The following is a 24,334-nucleotide window of genomic DNA, read 5'->3' on the forward strand; positions in this document are numbered from 1 at the left end:
TTACATTTTTTTTTGCTGTGTATGCAATTTGTAACCACACATAAATTCAATAACTGCATATTAGAGACCACACATACATTTTATTTGATTATAGATTATATTTGTACTTCGCGTGGAGAGTGGTTATGTGTGCACTAATTAGAATCATGAATTAAATTAATGGATTTTTGCCAATAAAAATGTGTGGAATTTTTGTAGTGTTAGTTTTGGATAGAATTCACCGGACACGTAAGTTTCACCTGAATTTTCAGAAGCATTTTCAGTAACGTGTGCACGTAAAATGTACCTGAAATTTCAGGTGGAAACAACGTTTAGATTATTTACAAGACAAAATTTTCAAAACGACTTATCTGCTTTTGTAAACAAAGATTCAATCGACGATTTGACGAATCTGATAGCTCTCCCACGCAAACCAACACCATCAATAGGTAGGTGAAGGTTTCCGCTTCCTGTTGATGGTGTTGGTTTGCGTGGGAGAGCTATCAGATTCGTCAAATCGTCGTTTGAATCTTTGTTTACAAAAGCAGATAAGTCGTTTTGAAAATTTTGTCTTGATTTGGAGTGTGTGTGGCCCCAAATGGCCGGAGCGAATTGTTATGACAGCAGCTCTCCGTGGTGCGTGTGCACGCCACGGAGGTCTGACCAGAAGAGGACGAGTCATGGCTTGCTGCGCACTGATTAACACGCTGAGGTGTTAATGTACCATCACACGCTGATGGTAATATACTCAAACCCCACATTTCCCTTTTTCTCTCATTAAAAAAGGCAAAAAAAATCCTCTAGCATAGAACGCATTGATTTTTTAAAGTTATTTGCGCGAGACGAAGATGAACATATTGCTTTTGAGAAATCGATGATTTCCTTTGATACAATGAAATCCAAACAATTCAAATCCAATCCAGTCGCATTTACAAGTAGTTTGGGAACATCTGGCCTAGGATATGATATTTATCTAAAATTTCGCAGAGATTACTATTAGCCAATAACTCCAAACTTATGACTTTGTGAATGCTGGCATCGTTTTTTGAGCTTCATGAATGTTGGATATCTCATCCAACGGGTATTTCCGCTACGACTAAGTCAGTACACAGAAAGAAAAATCATTATTAGAATTAAAAAAATCGTTGGTAAAACTAAAAAGTTGCGTTGGTTCTTTTTCGTAGAGAGTTGCGTCATTGACGAATACATAGACGGAGGGGTGGCCATTTTTCCGGGCACCACTATATACCCCTGGGGAGTGACGGATTACAATTATTACAATCACTCGACCATTGAGAAGCCCCTCAATTCGAACCACGTCAGTTTGACAACAGTTGTCATTTTCATTTTTGTCTTTGTTGTTTTTTTGTTGTTTTTCTGTTTTTCCCTCGCGTGCCGCACAGCAACAACTTTTTCGGTTGCTCTTTTTTTTTATTTAAAGGTTATTTAAACGAGGTCGTGAAAAGTGGCATATTCATTTTTGGATGTTTACCAAGTAAGTTTTAATTTACGGTCTGATTTAAAAAAATAATTTGCAATAGTTTTGGTGTTCCAGGTATTTGTTCAACCGGTACTTGCTGCGGGTTCAAAACGTTGAAACATATCCAGAGTCGTCTCCACAAAAGTGCTTTGGAAATGAAAATATGTGTCCTGCTGTACGCTCCTGATGGAGCTGGTGAAACCGACTTGGTGAAAAATCAGGAATCACATCAACGACGACGGCACGATTCACAACTAAGCGGGGACCAGATCGCTGTCGTGATTGATTGCCCTCCAGGAAAGTTTGAGAAAAAAGGCGAGAAATTTTCTCCACATTTAACTGCTGCCGTAGCTTCATTGCTTCACCTTTTGGAATCTTTGGTCGCTCACAGGAAACATCCAAGAGGATGAAAGACTTCTGCATCTAATTATCAGGACACAGCCGCTTTTTGCGTGTGTGTTATTATTTAAAAGAGGTAGGTTTTGAATTTGTTTATTTGTCTGTACAGCAGCTCGATTGTAGTGTTGTTTTTTAGGACGAATCTGGACGAATGAGGAGACAAACTAGTACCGGACGAAGAGAGGAGCACTTTAGGTGAATGAAAATTTGGTAACCAAACTGCAGATTCCTCAGAAGGATTTGACTACAAAATGTGTGTTGCTCGCACTTGATTGAATCCGAAATTAATCCGCTCCAGCATTAACACTGGAGTAAACCGAGAAGGAAATCGATGGCGGAGGTTGTTGTTGATTAAGCCATCGGCGATACAGGAATGCGTATCATTGACTGTCATATGCTGGCGCATCGCTTGAACGAATAATACGCCGCAATGATAACTTATGGTAGTGGTCATTCTGGACAATTATATCTATACGGAAAACAATGTGTATCTCAACCCGTGCGGACTTTGCAACATAGATGAACCAATGGTGACACTCGGCTGACCCGTCGTAGGATCATCATTGACACCTGCGGAGGCGGGGGAGTACACGACGGTGGTTCTTTTTACGGTTATGACTTCACCAAGGTCAACCGTTCAGCTGGGTGCTTGTGCTTGTTTGCAAATGTATATATCTTCTACAGTTAATTTGCCATCGGCCTCGCATAACTGCATTCGATTATGGTACTTATCGGTAAGTTTGTGTTGACTGAAATGAACATATTTAAATGTTATTTAAGTGTTATATATATTTCATAGTATTTTATTTCTTTATTTCAGCGAATATTACGGGAAATCGTAGTTGAATGGAAGATACGTATACCGGCTATCAGCTGCTTAGTCGAAAACATTTCAAACAAGACAATAAGGAATAAGCATTACACAGCGAGATCGAGGTAGTACACGTGGTGCCGCTTTGCCTAGCGGTTTTATGTTATCCTGCGGTTGGCTTTTCCGGATTTATTTTAGCGCATCCAGTGTTGATCTCAGCGGAAGTGCCTTCTGCCAGCCATCGCGCGTTTTAAGTTAATATTAATTTATAAGAATAAAATAAAACATATTATAAATTTCGAAACCAAAACTATTTTTGTATATTTTAGAATTGCCTATTTACAATACAAATACTCATAATGAAAGTTCTTTCATCTTGTTGTTTTGAAAGCATTTTGTGAATACAAATGGAAAAACACTTTTTATTTTGAGAGAAAACTGTTGCTTTGACAAACAGATGAATCTTGCTGAAACACAGTTTGTGCCTAATTGATTGCTAAGTTGCTTGATTGCTTTATTAGTTGGTTGGTTGCTGGATTGATCGTAGCTTGCTTGAATGGTAGAATGGTGAGTTCCTTGATTGGTTGACTGGTTGGGTGCTTGATTTGTTAGTTGGTTAATTGGTTTGCTGCTTGATTAATTGGTGGGTTATTTGGTTGGTCGGCTTGCTAGTTGATTAGTTGTTTTGTTGGTTGCTTGAATGGTTAATTGGTTAGTTGGTTGGTTGATTGATTGATTTGTTAGTTGGTGAAATGATTATTTGCTTGAGTTAGTTGGTTGATTGATAGCTTGTTTGATTCGTTAGTTGCTTGATTGGTTAATGGTTGCTTGATTGATTGGAAGTGGTCTTGAATGATTGTTTGCTTGATTGGTTAGTTGTTTGATTGGTTGGTTGCCTAATTGGTTGGTTAGTTGCTTGATAGGTTAATTGGTTGCTTGATTTATTTTTAATTGATTGGTAGCTTGCTTGAATGGTTGAATGATTGGTTGCTTGGTTGATTGGTAAGATGCTTGATAGGATGGTTGTTTAATAGGATGGTTGCCTAATTTAGTTTATTGGTAGCTTGCTTGAATGGTTGATTTATTGTTTTGTTGTTTGCTTGAATGGTTTTCATGTTGGTTGCTTGAAAAGTTGATTGGGTTACTTTATTGATTATTAGGATGTTTGATTAGTTTGTTGTTTCATTGGTTGGTTGACAGGCTGGTGGGTTGGTAGGTTGTTTGAATGGTTGGTTGGTTGATTTGTTAGTTGGTTGAATGGTTGGTTGGTAGCTCGCTTGAATGCCTAATTGTTTTATTGGTTGGTTAGTTATTTGGTAGCTTGCTTAAATGGTTGATTTATTGGTTGCTTGGTTTTTTTGGTCTGCTGGTTAGTTGATTATTTGTTTTTTGGTTGCTTGATTGGTTGGTTGATTGATTGATTAGTTGATTTGTTAGTTGGTTAAATGTTTAATTGCTTGATTGGTAGCTTGCTTGAATGGTTGGTTGGTTGATTGGTAGATTGGTTAATGGTTGCATGATCAATTGGAAGTGGGTTAGAATGATTGTTTGTTTGATTGGTTAGTTGGTTACTTGATTCGTTTGTTGTTTGGTTGATTTGCTGGTTAATTAGTTGCTTGATTGGATAATTGGTTACTTTATTGATTGGTTGCTTGATTGGTAACTTGCTTGAATGGTTGGTTGCTTGATTGGTTTATTGGTTGGTTAGTTCACTGGTATCTTGCTTAAATGATTAATTGCTTGATTGGTTTCCCTTGTCATAAGACGAGTTTGTACAATCCCATTGAATTCCACCACATAATTGTATCTTGACAGATACGTATTTCAACCTCAACAGTAAAACCGTCTTCAGTGTCTCGTACTTACGAGACAATGAAAATGGCCTTACTGTTGAGGTTGAAATACGTATCTGTCAAGATACAATTAAGTGGTGGAATTCAATGGGATTGTACAAACTCGTCTTATGACAAGTGAAGACATTCCACATCAAGCAACCAAACAATCAACCAGTCAAGCAACCAATTAACCAAATTACCAAGCAATCAATCAATCAACCAACAATGAAGCAACCAACCAATCAACCAAATAACGAACCAATCAAACAACCTAGCATTCATTTATTTAATCTACATCTATACAGATAACACTGAATCAACAATTTGACGCCACAATACACGGTTCGAGGCCGCATCTCTCCATCCTCGAATGCGCCCCACGATCGCCAAGTCGTTCTGCACCTGGTCTGCCCATCTCGCTCGCTGCGCTCCACGCCGTCTCGTACCTGCCGGATCGGAAGCGAACACCATCTTTGCAGGGTTGCTGTCCGGCATTCTTGCAACATGCCCTGCCCATCGTACCCTTCCGGCTTTAGCTACCTTCTGGATACTGGGTTCGCCGTAGAGTTGGGCGAGCTCATGGTTCATTCTTCGCCGCCACACACCGTCTTCTTGTACACCGCCAAAGATGGTCCTAAGCACCCGTCTCTCGAATACTCCGAGTGCTTGCAAGTCCTCCTCGAGCATTGTCCATGTTTCATGTCCGTAGAGGACTACCGGTCTTATTAACGTCTTGTACATGACACATTTGGTGCGGTGGCGAATCTTTTTCGACCGCAGTTTCTTCTGGAGCCCGTAGTAGGCCCGACTTCCACAGATGATGCGCCTTCGTATTTCACGACTAACGTTGTTGTCAGCCGTTAGCAAGGATCCGAGGTAGACGAATTCCTCGACCACCTCGAAGGTATCCCCGTCTATCGTAACACTGCTTCCCAGGCGGACCCTGTCGCGCTCGGTTCCACCCACAAGCATGTACTTTGTCTTTGACGCATTCACCACCAGTCCAACTTTTGTTGCTTCACGTTTCAGGCGGGTGTACAGTTCTGCCACCTTTGCAAATGTTCGGCCGACAATGTCCATGTCATCCGCGAAGCAAATGAATTGACTGGATCTGTTGAAAATCGTTCCCCGGCTGTTACACCCGGCTCTCCGCATGACACCTTCTAGCGCAATGTTGAACAACAGGCACGAAAGTCCATCACCTTGTCTTAGTCCCCGGCGCGATTCGAACGAACTGGAGTGTTCGCCCGAGATCTTCACACAGTTTTGCACACCATCCACCGTTGCTTTGATCAGTCTGGTAAGCTTTCCAGGAAGCTGTTCTCGTCCATAATTTTCCATAGCTCTACGCGGTCTATACTGTCGTATGCCGCCTTGAAATCAACGAACAGATGGTGCGTTGGGACCTGGTATTCACGGCATTTTGAAGGATTTGCCGTACAGTAAAGATCTGGTCCGTTGTCGAGCGGCCGTCAACGAAGCCGGCTTGATAACTTCCCACGAACTCGTTCACTAATGGTGACAGACGACGGAAGATGATCTGGGATATCACTTTGTAGGCGGCATTAAGGATGGTGATCGCTCGAAAGTTCTCACACTCCAGTTTGTCACCTTTCTTGTAGATGGGGCATATAACCCTTCCTTCCACTCCTCCGGTAGCTGTTCGTTTTCCCAGATTCTGACTATCAGTTTGTGCAGGCAAGTGGCCAGCTTTTCCGGGCCCATCTTGATGAGCTCAGCTCCGATACCATCCTTACCAGCTGCTTTATTGGTCTTTAGCTGTTGAATGGCATCCTTAACTTCCCTCAAGGTGGGGCTGGTTGGCTTCCATCGTCCGCTGAACTGACGTAGTCATCTCCTCCGCTGCCTTGACTTTCATTGCCTGTACTCTCAGCGCCATTCAGATGTTCCTCGTAGTGCTGCTTCCACCTTTCGATCACCACACGTTCGTCCGTCAAGATGCTCCCATCCTTATCCCGGCACATTTCGGCTCGCGGCACGAAGCCTTTGCAGGATGCGTTGAGCTTCTGATAGAACTTGCGTGTATCTTGAGAACGGCACAGCTGTTCCATCTCCTCGCACTCCGCTTCTTCCAGGCGGCGTTTCTTCTCCTGAAAAAGGCGGGTCTGCTGTCTCCGCTTCCGTCTATAACGTTCCACGTTCTGCCGGGTACCTTGCTGCAGCGCGACCGCCCGCGCTGCGTCCTTCTCCTCCAGAATCTGTCTGCACTCTTCGTCGAACCAATCGTTCCGTCGACTTCGACCCATATACCCGACGTTGTTCTCCGCTGCGTCGTTAATGGCTGCTTTGACTGTATTCCAGCAGTCCTCAAGAGGGGCTTCATCGAGCTCACCCTCTTCCGGCAACGCTGCCTCGAGATGATGCGCGTATGCAGTGGCGACATCAGGTTGCTTCAGTCGCTCTAGGTCGTACCGCGGCGGTCGTCGGTACCGAACATTGTTGATGACGGATAGTTTTGGGCGCAGTTTAACCATCACCAGATAGTGGTCAGAGTCGATGTTAGCGCCACGATATGTCCTGACGTCGATAATGTCGGAGAAGTGCCGTCCATCAATCAGAACGTGGTCGATTTGTGATTCTGTCTGCAGTGGTGATCTCCAGGTGTACCGATACGGGAGGCTGTGTTGGAAGTAGGTGCTGCGAATGGCCATATTCTTGGAGGCGGCGAAATCAATTAGTCGTAGGCCGTTTTCGTTCGTCAGCCGGTGAGCGCTGAACTTTCCAATAGTCGGTCTAAACTCCTCCTCTTGGCCAACCTGAGCGTTCAAGTCTCCTATGATGATTTTGACGTCGTGGCTTGGGCAGCTGTCGTACTCACGTTCCAGCTGCGCGTAGAATGCGTCCTTATCATCATCAGTGCTTCCGGAGTGTGGGCTATGGACGTTGATTATGCTGAAGTTGAAGAACCGGCCTTTGATCCTCAACTTGCACATTCTTTCATTGATCGGCCACCACCCGATCACGCGCCTTTGCATATCGCCCATCACTATGAAAGCTGTTCCCAGCTCGTGTGTGTTGCCGCAGCTCTGGTAGATGGTATGATTACCTCTAAACGTTCGCACCATTGATCCCTTCCAACAAACCTCCTGCAGCGCTACGATGCCGAATCCACGGTCCTTGAGCACATCGGCGAGTATGCGTGTGCTCCCGATGAAGTTGAGAGATTTGCAGTTCCACGAACCGAGTTTCCTATCGCTAGTCCTTTTTGTCGCAGTGGTCTTCGCCGATGGTTCCGGTCCGTACTCTCTTGTTGATTGCTCGTTGCTTATGTTTTTTAAAGGCTGGCTTGCAGGGCCTGACACCAAACCCCCTAAATTTCCGGAGGACCATTCCTCCTTATTTCCGGTGGACCATGGTGCACAGTTTCACTTAGAGTCCCTCGCTGGCACTCGGACGATGATCAGCCGCCCTTAACATGGAGAACAGACGCTGTTGTGAGCCGATCCTGACATGGAGAACAGACGCTCAATAAGATTTGCACCTCCGGAGAGGAGCAAACCCCCCCTTCCCTGTCAGCATACGACCATAGTTCCCACCCGATCTTTCCTAAGGTTACTCGTATCCCGGCCAGCACCGCGGGAGGTAGGGATAGGAGTTGCTTGGTAAGAGGTTAAGGATCACGAGATGGGGTCTATTTTATTCCTTCAGGTACGCGAAGTACCAATGGTACGCTTTACCCAGCATTTGCCGTGCCAAAAACAACCTAGCAATCAACTTATTAACCAATCAACCAAGCAATCAACAAAGCAACTAATCAACTAACCTACTAACCAACAAGCAACCAACCAATCAACCAGTCAACCAACCAACCAACAATGAAGTAACCAACCAACAATCAAGCAACCAATCAATCAACCATACTTCCATCTGACAAATCAAGCAGCAACCAACCAATCAAGTAAGCTACCAATCAACCAACCAATCAAGCAACCAACCAACTAATTAACCAATCAACTAAACAACTTACCAATTAACGAAACGACCAACCAATAAGGAACCAATCAACTAAATAACCACAACCAATCAATCAAGTAATGCAACCAATCAACCAAATAAGTAACCAATCACCAATCAATCAACTAATCCAGCAACCAACGAATTAAGCAAGCTACCAATCAACCAACTAACTAATCAACCAATCAACCAACAAGCTAATCAACCAAATAAGCAACCAACCAATCAACCATTCAAGCAACCAACTAAACAACTAATCAACTAACCAGCCGACCAACCATTCAATCAACCAGTAAAGCAAACAGTCAACCAAATAACCAACCAACCAACTAATCCGGCAATCAGCCATTCAGGCAAGCTACCAATCAACCAAGCAATCAAGCAACCAACCAACTAATCATCAACCAAGCAACCATTGAAGCAACCAACAAAACAACATATGAACTAACCAGCCGACCAACCAATCAAGCAACTAATCAATCAACCAGTCAAGCAACCAATCAACCAAATAACCTGATTAGTTGGTAAGATTGAGAACCAATCAACAATCAAGCAACCAACCAACCAATCAACCATTCTACCAACTAACAAATCAGCAGCAACCAATCAACCGATCAACCAAATAACCAACCAACCAATCAAGCAATCTACCAATCAACCAATCAATTATCCAACCTACGAACTAATCAAGCAAGCAACAAAACAGTCGAGTCAAGTACGAGACACTGAATACGACCACACAGTTGTGGTCAAAATACGTATCTGCAAAGATGTCAAAATAATTGGTGGAATTAAATGGAGAGTCCTAAACTCGTCTTGAACGGTTGAACAAAACAGTATCAACTAACCAGCCGACCAACCAATCAATCAACCAGGCAAGCAACCAATCAATCAAATAACCTGATTGGTTGGTTGGATTGGCAACCAACCAACAATCAATTGGTTGATTAGTTGTTTTTTTTTGGTTTCTTGATTGGTTGATCAGTTGATTGATTGATTGATTGGTTGGTTATGCTTGATTAGTTAGTTGGTAGAACTGTTGATTAGTTGGTTCCTTGATAGTTGGCTGGTTGCTTAATTGGTTGGTTGATTGCTTCATTGTTTGTTGGTTGCTTGGTTGTTTATTTAGTTGATTGGTTGCTTAATTGGCTAATCCAGCAATCAGCCATTCAAGCAAGCTACCAATCAATCAAGCAACGAATCAAATAATCAACCAACCAAGCAACCATTGAAGCAACGAACAAAACAACATATCAATAACCAGCCGACCAGCCAATCAAGCAACCAAACAATCAACCAGTCAAGCAACCAATCAACCAAATTACCAACCAATCAATCAATCAACCAACTATGAAGCAACCATCCAATCAACCATTCTACCAACTAACAAATCAAGCAGCATCCAACCAACCCATCAACCAAATAACTAACCAATCAAGCAACCTAGCAATCAACTTATTAACCAATCAACCAAGAAACCAACAAAACAACTAATCAACTAACCAGCCGACCAACAATCAATCAACCAGTCAACCAACCAACCAACAATGAAGCAACCAACCAACTATAAACCATTCAACAGTTCTACCAACTAACAAATCAAGCAGCAACCAAACAATCAATCAATCATTCTATCAACTAACAAATCAAGCAACCAACCAGTAACCAGGCAACCAACCAACTAATCTACCTACCTGCCTAATCTACCTAAAAACAACTAATCAACCCATCAAGCAACCGACCAACAATCACCAATAATCTGACCAATAATCAGCCATTTAAGCAACCAACAAAACAACTAATCAACCAAATAACCAACCAATCAAGCAACCAACCATTCAACAGTACTACCAACTAACAAATCAAGCAGCAACCAACCAATTAATCATTCTACCAACCAACAATCAACCAACCAACCAATCATGCAACCATTCAACTAAATAACCAATCAATCAACCAACAAACAATGAAGCAACCAAACAACCAACTATCAAGGAACTAACTAATCAACAATTCTACCTACTAACAAATCAAGCAACAACCAACCAATCAACTAATCAATCAATCAATCAACTAATCAACCAATCAAGAAACCAACAAAACAATTAATCAAACAACCAGCCGACCAACCATTCAATCAAACGGTAAAGCAACCCATCAACCAAATAACCAACCAACTAATCCAGCAATCAGCCATTCAAGTAAGCTACCAATCAATCAAGCAACGAATCAACTAATCAACCAACCAAGCAACCAACAAAACAACATGTCAACTAACCAATCAAGCAAGCAATCAACCAACCAATCAATTATTCTACCATCTAACAAATCAAGCAGCAATCAATCAAATAACCAACCATTCAAGCAAACTACCAATCAACCAAGCAATCAAGCAACGCACTATTCAAGCAAGCTACCAATCAACCAAGCAATCATTCAACCAACCAACTAATCAACCATTCAAGCAACCAACAAAACAACATAAACTAACGAGCCGACCAACCAATCAATCAATCAGTCAAGCAACCAATCAACCAAATTACCAACCAATCAAGTAATCAATAAACAAAAAAGAAACCAACCAATCAACCATTCTTCCAACTAACAAATCAAGCAGCAACCAACTAACCAAATAACCAACGAATCAATCAACTAACTAATCAAACAACCAACCATTCAAGCAAGCTACCAATCAACTTATTAACCAATCAACCAAGCAACCAACAAAACAATTAATCAACTAACCAGCCGACTAACCAATCAAGCAACCAACCAATCAAGCAACCAACAATTAATGCAAGCTACCAATCAACCAAGCAATCAAGCAACCAACCAGCGAATCAACCAATTAAGCAACCAACCATTCTACAAGCTAACAAATCGAGCAGCAACCCATAAACCAAATTACTAATCAATCAAACGACCATCCATTCAAGCATGCTACCAATCAATCAACCAACCAATAATCAAGCAACCAACCAACTAATCAATCAATCAAGCAACCAACCAATTAGCCATCCAAGCAACCAACAAAACAACTAATCAACTAACCGACCAACTAATCAAGTAACCAATCAACCAACCAGTCAAGCAACCTATCAATCAAATAACCAACCAATCAACCAAATAACAAAACAACTAATCAACTAACCAGCCGACCAACAATCAATCAACCAGTCAGGCAACCAACCAACTATCAACCATTCAACAGTTCTACCAACTAACAAATCAAGCAGCGACCAACCAATCAATCAATCATTCTACCAACTAACAAATCAAACAACCAACCAACTAATCTACCAATCAAGCAATCAACAAAACAACTAATCAACCCATCAAGCAGCCGACCAACAATCAACCAACCAACTAATCAAGCAATCAACTAATCAACCAACCAATCAAGCAATCAATCAACTGAATAATTAACTAATCAACCATTCCAGCAAGCTACCAATCAACCAATCAAGCAACCAAACAATCAGCCATTCAAGCAACCAACAAAACAACTAATCAACTAACCAGCCGACCAATCAATCAATCAACCAGTCAAACAACCAATCAACCAAATAACCAACCAATCAAGCAACCAACCAATGAAGCAACCAACCATTCAACAGTTCTACCAACTAACAAATCAAGCAGCAACCAACCAATTAATCATTCTACCAACCAACAATCAACCAACCAACCAATCAACTAAATAACCAATCAATCAACCAACAATGAAGCAATCAACAAACAATGAGCAAACAACCAACCAGCTATTAAACTGATCCAAAATTGTTTATCAGATCGCTCACTGCAGGTAAACTATCAGAATTCTAAATATTTAAGACTTCTGCTAGATCAAAAATTAACTTTTAAAAATCACATTGAAGGCCTTCAAGCCAAATGTAACAAATATATTAAGATCCACTTATAAACAGAAAATCAAAACTTTGTCTTAAGAACAAACTTTTGATTTACAAACAAATTTTTAGACCAGCCATGTTGTATGCTGTGCCAATATGGACAAGTTGCTGCAATACCAGAAAGAAGGCACCTCCTCGGACCACCACGATTACCAGATGGTCTTCCTTCAGTGAGGTTGTGACATGTTCGTTTCAACAATTCTGTCGAAAAATCGCATGGCGGGAATGAGTAGAGCACACCGGTTGCTTCCGTTTCTTTATTGAACAAGGAAATAACGCCGGCCGCTTCTTTCTGCTTCAGGTAGGACACGAGATTACGCAGTGGACGCGTCTGAACGCTGGCATCATCCGACGATGCTACCGATGACGTCGATCCCAGCAGGCCGAGGAAGATTGCGTGCGACGATGACGTCGATATGCGCTTCTGCACATCTTCCAACTTGGGTTGATCGAGGCGTAGTCGCTGAGTAATACGAAGGTGGTGTTTACCTTCCTCTTCCTTCATCAGGCCAACTTGGCGGGGAATAGTGAACTTTTCAAAATCAGCGCCCCTTGCCAGACTGTGGTAGATTTCCGTGCAACTTCTGGTAACGTTCTTGCATTCGATAACATGCCATTCCTACAAGAAGACGAATCAGAATCAGCCGGACTGCGTCGCCTCGGTGAACGGGAGCGAGATCTATCGATTCCTGGTTCACGTGATCCAGAACGACGACGTAAATCATATTCGCCATCGGCTCCTGATCGACGCCGGGGCCGCGACGATACTTACCGCCTTCCTCAAAACCTCCACTGCTCTTCGAGAACGATGGTGTTGTTCCGTTATCAGCAAAATCGATACGAATACGACGATCCGGTGCCCCTAACAGGAATCCACGCATTTCCTTCACAGCAGTCGTGGCAGCATCAATAGAATCGTACATATTCTGCAGAATGTAGGCCTGGGTGTCCCCTTTGTTATATTCGATCTTTTTGATGGCACCAAAACGGTCGAACTCACGCTCATGTCATGTTTTCGATACGGATTCAAGACAAAATTTTCAAAACGACTTATCTGCTTTTGTAAACAAAGATTCAAACGACGATTTGACGAATCGGATAGCTCTCCCACGCAAACCAACACCATCAACAGGTAGCGGAAACCTTCATCTACCTATTGGTGGTGCTGGTTTGCGTGGGAGAGCAAACAGATTCGTCAAATCGTCGTTTGAATCTTTGTTTACAAGCAGATAAGTCGTTTTGAAAATGTTGTCTTGGATTAATATTTATGCACGATGCAAAACCGAAACGACGTCGCAAGGTGAGGGAGAAAAACAAACAGACAAACTGTCAAAACGTCAAGAGGGGTAAGTCAGCGCTCGTAAAATATTTATGTATAATGTAATTCGTCACCCACGAGGGGTATTTTCTTCAAAATGAAGAAGAAGACATGGTGCCCGATTTTCTGATGGCTTTGTACCGGACATTTCGGTCTATGTATTCGTCAATGGTTGCGTGTGTTCAAAATAAAAGTAGGAAAACTTTTATTACACCCATAGTTGAAAAATTGCGTGCCGCTCTGAAATTAAAAGTTTGAACATTCGAAGTGAAAGTCGAGGTAAAAGTATAGAACTGTCAAATCAAAATGGTAGCACTAACAAAATAAGAGTGGAATAGTTTTACTTGGAAACGGAATCTCCCACCCCCAACTTTCCATTTATGATTTTCTCTTGAATTAAATTTAATCGTATTAATTTTTGTTTTTTCTCTTTATTTCAAAATTTTATTATTAGATCACTAACACAAACGTGGAAAAACATCCCAAAGAGTCGTTTCAATATTGTTTAATTCGAGCTTCCAAAACCACTGACTGAACATATTTCATCCATTTTGAGGATGCGCATCGCAGCCATCCAGATATTGCGCCATTAGTTTTCGCCGTTTAGGAATGCCAGGGCCCTGTAGCATAATCAGACTAATAATATTAGCTACAAGTTACAAGTTACAAGTCAACAAATTACAAGTACTTGTAATTTGCGTCGCATAATAATGTTTTGCCAACTAATAATATTAGTACTTGTATTATTAGTAAGGTTGAAATTACAAGTCCGTCAGGTTCATTTACCTGTCAAAATTCATCCGACGGTTCACTGTCAATGCGGAGGTAAACGATTTGTTTACGTTTGTTTGCAAATTTGTGGATAGAATATATATTTTGACTGCGATAGGTATACACGGAACACTCTCTGTAAATTTATTGATTCCGTGGTTTAAGCCGGCTTCGTGGTATTGGCATTTTTAACGAAGCCAATGTAATGCACACTGGAGTCGTTTTTACGTGGTCTTTGGGATTGACTTAAGTTTTAATTAAGGCGATTTGTAAGTTACGCGAACGTATGCTCCATGACAAATCGAATCTCGCTAGACTTGTTTGTTGTGGGTTCTTGAAGAGGATTTAATTTACGTGTATTGTGAGATTTATGCGGGTTTAGGTTTTGCTTTTGCTAATAATTATGAAATTTGGACGATTTCTTTTTTAATTCAAAACTACTAACTGATAAAAATATCGTAATAAATTCTACTCAGAATTTAGGTAGTTTTTCCGTTTTTCTTTTGTTTCTTTTGTTTGATTGTTGTTAAACATAAAGCAATATGCATGGTCTTAAGTGAGATTGTTTAGTATTATAATACAATAATACTACAATAAAACAATAATATAAATTTCAGTAAATTAATGTATTCTCAATTTTGAGATGAATAAAGTCAACTTTGGGTAAACTAAACTCAGCTTTGGTTAATATGTTTTGAGTGGATTAAGTTAAACTACTAAGTGTTAGGAAACTCATTTCACTCAAAATTGGGTTATTGGTCCAAAGTATGGATTTGAGCTAAAATAACCCACTTTTGTGTAGTTTTGTTTCATAATTCTCAGTGTTATATCGGAACGAGAAATTTATTCTTATTGCACAGTATTTCATTATATGATAATTTGAAGCAACTAGAATAATAGTTTCTTTCTCTGTTAAGTCGTTAAATACAATAAAACGATGCATAATTACTTTGCACGGCTAAAATAATAAAATAAAAGCTACTTGTAAATTAAATTACAGCACCATTCATACTTGTAAAAAAAAACTACAAGCTTACAAGTATTTTCTTTATGCAACAGTTACTTGTAAATTCCACTAATATTATTAGTGCGGTTTACTTGTAATATTAGTCTTGTAAATTCATACTTGTAGATTCATTATGCAACAGAAAAATACAAGTTACAAGCTACTCTACTAATATTATTAGTAAAATTTCGATTATGCTACAGGCCCCAGGTTATCTACAATAAAAAATCATCATGATCATATTGCGTCTTTATTTCAACCAGTAAAAAACAGCACCGCAGCTTCACGCCATTGACCTGGGAGTTGTGTGCTGTTTTTCAGGTGAGATAAATTCACACCGGTATCTTTTACGTCTCGGTACTTTTCCGAATAATTTTATTAAACATAAGACCTACCTTTCGATTCCATGCGATGGACTGTGGATAAATGTAGGGGAACCGTGCCAGCCCGAAAATGAATTATCTCCTGCGGAACCATCCAGCTTTGAGATGCGTACCCAGAGGGGCGTTTTTTGCATCCATTGATGGAGGATCGTATAGGTTCTAGAATAAAAATAAATATTGAAGCAAAGTTAAATATGATAAAAAAAACACCACGCAGTGTAATGTACCAATAACCGAGCCAATAACCTACCTGTATTAGAAATCGAGGAAAGCGCCAGCGAGTAAATTCCATTTGAAAAGTTTTAATTTAGATATTTATGTATCACAAGGAGGTTGGCACGTTTTTTTTTTATTTTCTCGACCCGTCAGCACTCAGCAGATGATTGCGGCAAAAAATTACAAAGGCAAAACATCTCAGGGCAAAACAAACAAGAAAGTGGTGGATGGTTTGACAGTTTAACAATGTTTGTATTGAAAATAAAAACTTTTGTATTTACACTCTGAATAAACTGAAAACACTTTAAAAGTTAAAACATAACTTTTATTTAAATCAAATCTACTTTTATTTTTAAGAAAATCAAACGCTTTTCAAATTAAGAAGGCAATTTATTTAAAGAAACCATGTTTGTTTTTTCTGTGTAAATTCCAAAATAAACTTCAAGATAATATATTAAGCCTTCCAAACAACTTTGTAGCATACGATAGATCTCCATATCTCTCAGACTTCGATAGAACTAGCTTAACTGGTAGTCTCATGTACACTCAAGTCGCTAAGTTATACATTTCAAACTAAATTTATTTCAACCAAAATAAATGCTTCCATGACCCACCTTGGGATTTTGTAGATTGTCAAATTTTTTTTTTCGCAGTCTGCCAGACACGCCATGTGGTATTTCAAACCACAAAGCGGCGGTCTCCCATGCTTTGTGATTTTTCAAACCACAATCCATTTTCGGTCTTCCAGACACGCTTTGTGATTTTCCAAACCATTTTCCAGCGGTCTTCCAGACACGCTTTGTGATTTTTCAAACCACAATCCATTTTCCAGCGGTCTTCCAGACGCGCTTTGTGATGTTCCAAACCATAATCCATTTTCCAGCGGTCTTCCAGACGCGCTTTGTGATTTTCCAAACCATAATCCATTTTCCAGCGGTCTTCCAGACACGCTTTGTGATTTTCCAAACCACAATCCATTTTCCAGCGGTCTTCCAGACGCGCTTTGTGATTTTCCAAACCACAATCCATTTTCCAGCGGTCTTCCAGACGCGCTTTGTGATTTTCCAAATCACAATCCATTTTCCAGCGGTCTTCCAGACACGCTTTGTGATTTTTCAAACCACAATCCATTTTCCAGCGGTCTTCCAGACGCGCTTTGTGATTTTCCAAACCACAATCCATTTTCCAGCGGTCTTCCAGACGCGCTTTGTGATTTTCTAAACCACAATCCATTTTGCAGCGTTCTTCCAGACGCGCTTTGTAGCAATACAAACCCATTGCCTTGTGTTTTTTTAATCATCAGATATTTTAACTCATTAGCACATTACCAATTGAATTCAACTCACCTTTTGAAATCAGCGTCAGGATCCAACAAATAACCTGGCAGGATCGCCAAAATGTGTGGCCCCAAATGGCCGGAGCGAATTGTTATGACAGCAGCTCTCCGTGGTGCGTGTGCACGCCACGGAGGTCTGACCAGAAGAGGACGAGTCATGGCTTGCTGCGCACTGATCAACACGCTGAGGTGTTAATGTACCATCACACGCTGATGGTAATATACTCAAACCCCACAGAGTGTATAAAATAGTTTTTTTTGACTGCAAACCTCTTTTCAGTGTACCCCTCTGGCAGACACATGAAAAGGCCTATTTGGATCGCTCAATGTTGTAATCGTGCAACGGGCGCGGGTGTGTCACCAAACGTCATCAATTGCGTTCATCCATCGTCCGTTGTGGCCGAGCTCATTCGCGGCTGAACGTAAACAAAAGTTGTGCGTGCATTTCCCATCATTGTTTTCCGTTTTTCCTTTGTTGCGTAGCGATTTCCCAACAGTTTTTCGTTTTCGTTTCACTCGTGCTCGTCCAGCCCATCCGGAAATCATAAAAAAAATCGTGAAAATGATAAGTGTTTGACAAATTTCTGTGTTAAAAATAAAATTGTTCTGGATAGCACTCGCTTCCGCCACCATCAGAATTATGCCACGGCAGAAATTTCATGCGTCATCAACGTTGATGCGGTGGGGCGTTTCGGCAATTTGTTTAGTGGTTGCGGTCACATTCGGAAACGCCCAGAAGGGGGTCTTTTTCGGCTGTTATCAGCGAGATAGGTCCGTCCAGCTGGAGTTCGTGACCGATAATTTGGACAACTGTTTGGAGCACTGCGAGCGAATTTATTTCAGGTAAAATTTGGGGATTGAAGAAAGGTCAATGAACTTTTGTACTACCGAGTCGACTACCTACTCGCACTTAATGCTGGATTAGTGCCGGCGTAAATATCAAAATAAAACCATCAGGTCGGTTACCAAGTATCGGGAGGAAAAAGGAATTTATTATTAGTTATTATTAGTTAGAATAAGTGTCAAACATATAGATTTTACCGAGAAAAACACCAATAACTGCCTAATTTTTTTTACAGGTACGCCGCCCTAGCGGATACGCAATGCTTCTGTTTCAATGCAATCCGATCGCGTCAGATCGAGGACAAAGAATGTGATCTGACCTGCCGCCAGTACGCTAACCAGTCCTGTGGAGGTGATAATGCGCAAAGCTTCTACGAGACGGGTGTAGAAGTTTCGGGACCGGTTAAAAATCTCAAACTGGCCGAAAGAGAAACGGAAAGCATGATCAAGGTTTCATGGGAACCTCCCCCGGTGGATGGAGTCACAGTTGAGGAATACGAAATCAGTGCGACGCCGAAGTCCACCTTCGCCACTTATCGTTTGTACCCGAAGACGTGGAAGGTCCAGAACATCTCGCAGTCGTTTGAAATGTCCGGTCTGGTCCCGGGAACGCGCTACAACGTAACCGTGACCAGTGTGTCCGAAAAGGGTGCCGGAGGACAGACGTGGGTGATGGCCCAAACGGAAATAGGCGTACCGGATCCGGAACCGGAGGAGCCGGTGATATTGCGACGATTGGATTCAACCATCCAGATTCAGATTCAGAAGGCTATCAACAACAATGGACCGGTGAACTACTACCGAGTGGTCGTGCACTATGTGGACGATGATTTGGTGCAGACATTTGACGAGAGCCAGCTGGATACGTACCAACGGTCGCGAGATAAGGGTGTGCCTTATTACATTGCTGCCGAGGTGGAAATGAAGGTATGTTGAATATTGGAAACAATATGATTCAAATAATTCGAGTTTATCTGTTTTAGGATGATTCATTGCTGTTCACCGTAGGCGACAAGCGGCACTATCGAAACTTTTTCAACCCGGAAATTCCAGTTCGAAAGCACGTGCACATATCCATCGGAATCGTCAGTATTCTGAACAATGTTGTCAAGGTCCGCTACGCTACCACCACACACGAGCAGCATCAACATCCGGATCATCTCCACGTAAATTCCACCAATGTGCCGGAGAGGAACGAAGCGTTGATCACAGTGCTGGCTGTAGCGTGTGTTCTATTTGGAATTGTACTCTTCGGAAGCATTATACTCTATGTCTACCTGCGCTACAAAACAACCAGAAATACTCGTCCCCTTCGGGACCACCATGAGATGGCACTTCAGGGACCAATTTTGGAAGTGGAGAACAACGGTTACATTCCGGACATTTACGAGCAGCGTGGGTTCGAGGCGGAACTGCATGACATCATCGACTCGCTCGCACCCCACCAGAAGCACGCGCGGAAGCATCTGTCGCTCGAGATCAACAACATTCTGGGATCGGGGAAGTACGGCGACATACTAAAGGGAAGCCTCCAACGGGAAGGCATCGAACTCTCCGCACAAGTGCACGTCATTTCCGACGACATGGACAAAATCGATCAGATTGCCTTCCTGAATGAATTCCGCCGGGTAATCAAGCTGGAGCAGCACCCGAACGTGCTGCAGTTGTACGGAGTTTGCGTCACACCGGACTGGTGCTATGTGCTTTTTGAGGAGATGCAAACTACGCTGAAGCAAACACTGCTGAACGCGCGGATACCAAATAACGTTAACAGTCCAAAGTTTTCCACCATTTCGGAGGAGATCGTCGTCAACATTCTTTGCATGGTGTGCGATGGGATGCAGTACTTGGTTGAAAACAATGTAAGTTACCAATCGGGACTAGTTTAGAGGATTTTACTCTTATTTTTACTTTAAACTAAACGATTCTTCCCTTCATTCCGCAGATCATCAACAAAAAGCTATGCGCTCGAACCGTCTATGTCAACACCAAATTCGAGGTCAAGGTGAGTGCGTTCGGACCGCCCATGTATGGTGGTGCAAACGGCCAACAGGTGGACATCGTCCGTTGGAACGCCCCGGAGGTGATCAAGTTCCAGAACCACACCGCCAAGAGCGATGTCTGGTCGTTCGGGTTGCTCATCTGGGAGTGCTGCTGCCTGGGTGCCACCCCGTTCGCAACGTCCACCACCGAAAATCTCTTCGCCAGCATCAGAGCAGGCAGTAGGCCCGAAAAGCCGACCTTTATCTACGATGACCTCTATCAGATGTGCCTTAACTGTTGGGACCTGGACGCGGCGGACCGCCCTGAGTTTGACGACGTGAGTCGCTACCTGAGACAAACGCTACCTATGCTGCGCTATATGCTGTCCTTTGAACGGAATCAGAGCACGCAGATACCACCGTACTTACCGGACCTGGAAACCGTCCAGTGAAAAGCGAACAAGAATCTTATACGAAAGCAAAAAATCAAAATGTAACTCTCTAAGACAATATTTACGAAACGATAAGTATTTTGTTAATAATTCCGTCCATTATGTATTAAGTGAAAAGAATGTTTTATATCCGGAATATATTTTTCTAATTAAGAGTGCCTGACAGTAACACATATTGTAATATACAATAGCGTTTTGTTGAATTATTTTTTAACAGTAATCATAATGAACATTTGACATTAAATAAAAAGATAGAGTAATTTTAGCACACTTTGTAAGAACAATCTTTCATTTGTTCAACTTTCGAAATCACAGTTTGACTTTATTAATTTTGATTAATCGATTTCCATAAGGAAGCTAGTGGGTGACAGATAACGTTGCCAATTGACGATGCCGACAAACCGCCGAAACGAATAGTTTTAGAAGCAGAAACTTCAGCTGCCGTAGGTGCACCCAGAGCGGAGGGAGAAGTGTCCGCCGGTGTTTGTGGAAGGCGATCCATCCGATTTAGAACCCAAAGATTCGCGATCTAATAGCGGCTTCTCATTAAAAGCATGAAAGTAATGCCTGCGAACAAGGACCATTATAAATAAGTCATGGAGTTCCTCGAGGTCTACAAGTGGGAGTACTACACTCATGACTTCCCCGTTACGAAGCCGCTTAAGGCGTTACTGCTTGGACTCCACGGCAGGAGGAGGAACTCAAAGCTGAACTTGAATGTTATCTAATGAAACCAGTGACCGTGTACAAAATCGGTGGTCAAGGAATCGCGATCAGCTCTACCTGATCCATCTGGATCACCTAGAATGGCCAGAAGCTGGTCGGCGTAATAAATTACTAGGGGCGATATCGGCCAGAACACCGCGATGACAATTTGCAAAAACTTAGAGCATGGCACCCAGAATTATGAAGTCACATGTTTGTTCGTAAATAACAAACGCCAAAATATGATGACTTTGATTTTCGATAAAAAGGGTGAAAAAGAAGAAGTTTATTTTCGCCCGAGCTCAATCCATCGAGGGCGACGCTGAGAGGGTAGGTACATAAGCAGGCCAGCTGGGGGCCATTACCGCTCGCGGAAAACTGGATAGATGAATGTGCACGCTTGTATGAAAATTTCAACTACGCATGGTTAGAAGCGCGCGCAAACACTGCATACAGTGTGAAGCAAACTAATGACACGTGATATGATTCATATAACATATCAGAGACTAGGGACTAAAATACAAGTTATTCAAATTACCGATTTGAGAAAAGTTATCAAGGTAACTTATAATCAAGGATGTTATCGATTATTAAGTAATCTGCTTTCGATCATTTAGTAATTTGTCAATAACTCATTCCAGAGGCTAAATTTCAAAAAGTGTTGTTAGGTGGACTTCTAGTGCGAAGGTTTTTCTTCAACTCTGCCTAACTGGTCGATGTTTGAATTTAACTAATAACGGAGCTATAGCGCTAGTAGCAGTAACTTATACTAAATGATAACAAAACTTTAATCATTTAGTACAAGTTACTGCTACTGGAGCTGTAGCTCCGTTATTAGTGAAATTCATACAACGAACTGTTTGGCAGAGTTGTAGATAAACCTTTGCACTAGAAGTCCACCATACAACACATATTAAATTTAGCTTCTGGAATGAGTTATTGACAAACTACTAAATGATCGAACGCAGATTATTAAACGATCGATAACACCCTTGCTTATAATTATGAATAGAAAATAATGTTGAGTTAGTTTTTGTTAGTTAGTTTAGTTAGTTCGTGGGCAGCAGGGACTATGTCCAAGGGCTTGACGGTCCCTCCCCAGGCCATCTGCGAGTTGTGGGGCTTGCCTAGGATGTGGTGGGGTTTGACAGTGGGCCCTGTTAAACCTCTATAAAAAGCTGCATGTATCCGCAAGTAGGCTCCGCCAAAGCGACCGTGTGCCGCTCAAAGCGCACAAGCCCAAGTCCTGGTGTTAGGTGGGACGCTAAACAGCCCTGACACGACGGCCCTCCGACGAGACAGGAGGTTTGCGCAGGCCCAATAAGCCGCCTGGAAAACCAATCATTACGAACAATATAAGAGATAATGCGACTCGATATAATCGGCAAAGACCTAGGCGACGAATACAGGATCACGATTGGAAGCTTGGAACATGGAATTGCAAGTCGCTAGTTTTCGCAGGTTGCGACAGGATGATCTACGATGAATTACATCCCCGCAACTTCGACGTCGTGGCGCTGCAGGAAATCTGCTGGACAGGACAGAAAGTGTGGAAAAGCGGGCATCAAGCGGCTACCTTCTACCAAAGCTGTGGCACCACCAACGAGCTGGGAACAGGCTTCATAGTGCTGGGTAAGATGCGCCAACGCGTGATTGGGTGGTAGCCAATCAACGCAAGGATGTGCAAGCTGAGGATTAAAGGCCGTTTCTTCAACTATAGCATCATTAACGTGCACTGCCCACATGAAGGGAGATCCGACGACGAGAAAGAAGCGTTCTATGCGCAGCTGGAGCAGACATACGATGGATGCCCACTGCGGGACGTCAAAATCGTCATCGGTGACATGAACGCTCAGGTAGGAAGGGAGGAAATGTATAGACCAGTCATCGGACCGGATAGTCTGCATACCGTATCCACAGATAACAGATATTGAGGCTGGCATCCCATACGTGTGTAAACATCCGCAACCGTTAATTCAAATGTATTTTAAATTGGGACCGCGTTTGGCAATCGATTGGAGATGGCGCAAGGATCATAAGGTTTTACATCAAATAAACATAACCTCAAAAACTCAATCGAATGAACTCAATTTGACATTTATCGGTGGTAGGTTCATGAGGTTCATCCTATCTCCCGCAGCAAGCGGATGAACCTTTGTTTATATACAAACCACCGATACCTGTCAGATATAAAAGAAATTCATCAGAACGCAGCCATGGCTTCATACGTGTGACGTCACACTGTGAAACCTAATTGTTATTGAAAACGCAGCCCGATTGCGGCTGTCAAATGCATTGGCTGCGTTCGACGGTTGTAATTCGGCTGCATCCTTAGGTACTGCCGCAATCAGTTGAGTAGATGGCAGTAGTGGGCCAACGTATATCAATTCAAAAGTTTACACAGGATTTTCAATAAAATTTGTTCTAGCTTCAATATCTGTTATCTGTGCCGTATCGAACGACAACGGCCAACGATACATAAACTTTGCAGCCTCCCGCGGAATGGTAGTCCGAAGCACTTTCCTCCCCCGCAAGAATATCCACAAGGTCACATGGAAATCATCTAATCAAGTAACGGAAAACGAAATCGACCACGTACTAATCGACGGTAAATTCTTCTCCGACATCACGACCGTACGCACTTACCGCAGTGCGAATATTGAATCCGACCACTACCTCGTTGCAGTATGTCTGCGCTCAAAACTCTCGACGATGATCAACACGCGTCGGAGTCGTCCGCCGCGGCTAAATATTGGGCGGCTACAAGACGGTAGACTAGCCCAAGACTACGCGCAGCAGCTGGAAGTGGCACTCCCAACGGAAGAGCAGCTAGGCGCAGCATCTCTTGAAGATGGCTGGAGAGATATTCGATCCGCCATTGGAAGCACCGCAACCGCTGCACTACACTGTAAACCCAACAGTACTCTTTAAA

The 24,334-nt window shown here is 42.2% G+C and overlaps 2 protein-coding genes and 2 long non-coding RNA genes across 5 annotated transcripts; 2 read left to right on the forward strand and 2 right to left on the reverse strand.

The window, feature by feature from the left end:
• Positions 1-1,350: 1,350 nt before the first annotated feature.
• LOC134214852 (uncharacterized) lies at positions 1,351-2,909 on the forward strand. 2 transcript variants are annotated; one of them, XR_009979944.1, is made up of 4 exons: positions 1,351-1,474; positions 1,535-1,934; positions 1,995-2,592; positions 2,679-2,909. It is a non-coding gene; the product is annotated as an uncharacterized LOC134214852 (long non-coding RNA). The 2 variants fall into 2 exon arrangements; XR_009979945.1 differs by having other exon boundaries at positions 1,367-1,474; positions 1,521-1,934.
• Positions 2,910-12,396: 9,487 nt separating this feature from the next.
• Positions 12,397-13,538, reverse strand: LOC134214853 (RNA-binding protein spenito-like). Its single transcript, XM_062694141.1, has 3 exons — positions 13,391-13,538; positions 13,163-13,331; positions 12,397-13,009 (listed from the first exon to the last, which is right to left on the reverse strand). Exons 1-3 carry the CDS (start codon positions 13,514-13,516, stop codon positions 12,933-12,935), a joined length of 372 nt encoding a protein of 123 aa, XP_062550125.1. The 5' UTR covers positions 13,517-13,538; the 3' UTR covers positions 12,397-12,932.
• A 1,998-nt stretch (positions 13,539-15,536) lies between these two features.
• Positions 15,537-16,497, reverse strand: LOC134214854 (uncharacterized). The gene is made up of 3 exons (XR_009979946.1): positions 16,119-16,497; positions 15,881-16,027; positions 15,537-15,700 (listed from the first exon to the last, which is right to left on the reverse strand). It is a non-coding gene; the product is annotated as an uncharacterized LOC134214854 (long non-coding RNA).
• Positions 16,498-17,823: 1,326 nt separating this feature from the next.
• On the forward strand, positions 17,824-20,981 carry LOC134210570 (putative inactive tyrosine-protein kinase Wsck). The gene is made up of 4 exons (XM_062686643.1): positions 17,824-18,263; positions 18,500-19,190; positions 19,247-20,125; positions 20,209-20,981. The coding sequence occupies exons 1-4, from the start codon at positions 18,061-18,063 to the stop codon at positions 20,695-20,697; spliced, it is 2,262 nt and encodes a 753-aa protein (XP_062542627.1). The 5' UTR covers positions 17,824-18,060; the 3' UTR covers positions 20,698-20,981.
• Positions 20,982-24,334: the final 3,353 nt, after the last annotated feature.

The sequence above is a fragment of the Armigeres subalbatus genome, chromosome 2, assembly GCF_024139115.2.
Source record: "Armigeres subalbatus isolate Guangzhou_Male chromosome 2, GZ_Asu_2, whole genome shotgun sequence".
NCBI lineage: Eukaryota > Metazoa > Arthropoda > Insecta > Diptera > Culicidae > Armigeres > Armigeres subalbatus.

Bases quoted from the DNA above. Each gene is read 5' to 3' on its own strand.
- LOC134214853 (XM_062694141.1), bottom strand. From the start codon at position 13,516: ATGGTGTTGGTTTGCGTGGGAGAGCTATCCGATTCGTCAAATCGTCGT. The intron at 13,332-13,390 runs GTGAGTTCGACC...GGGGACACCCAG, and splicing joins ATCGAAAACATGACATGAGC to GCCTACATTCTGCAGAATAT. The intron at 13,010-13,162 runs GTAAGTATCGTC...GTCTTCTTGTAG, and splicing joins TGGAGGTTTTGAGGAAGGCG to GAATGGCATGTTATCGAATG.
- LOC134210570 (XM_062686643.1), top strand. From the start codon at position 18,061: ATGCCACGGCAGAAATTTCATGCGTCATCAACGTTGATGCGGTGGGGC. The intron at 19,191-19,246 runs GTATGTTGAATA...TATCTGTTTTAG, and splicing joins CTGCCGAGGTGGAAATGAAG to GATGATTCATTGCTGTTCAC. The intron at 20,126-20,208 runs GTAAGTTACCAA...TTCATTCCGCAG, and splicing joins AGTACTTGGTTGAAAACAAT to ATCATCAACAAAAAGCTATG.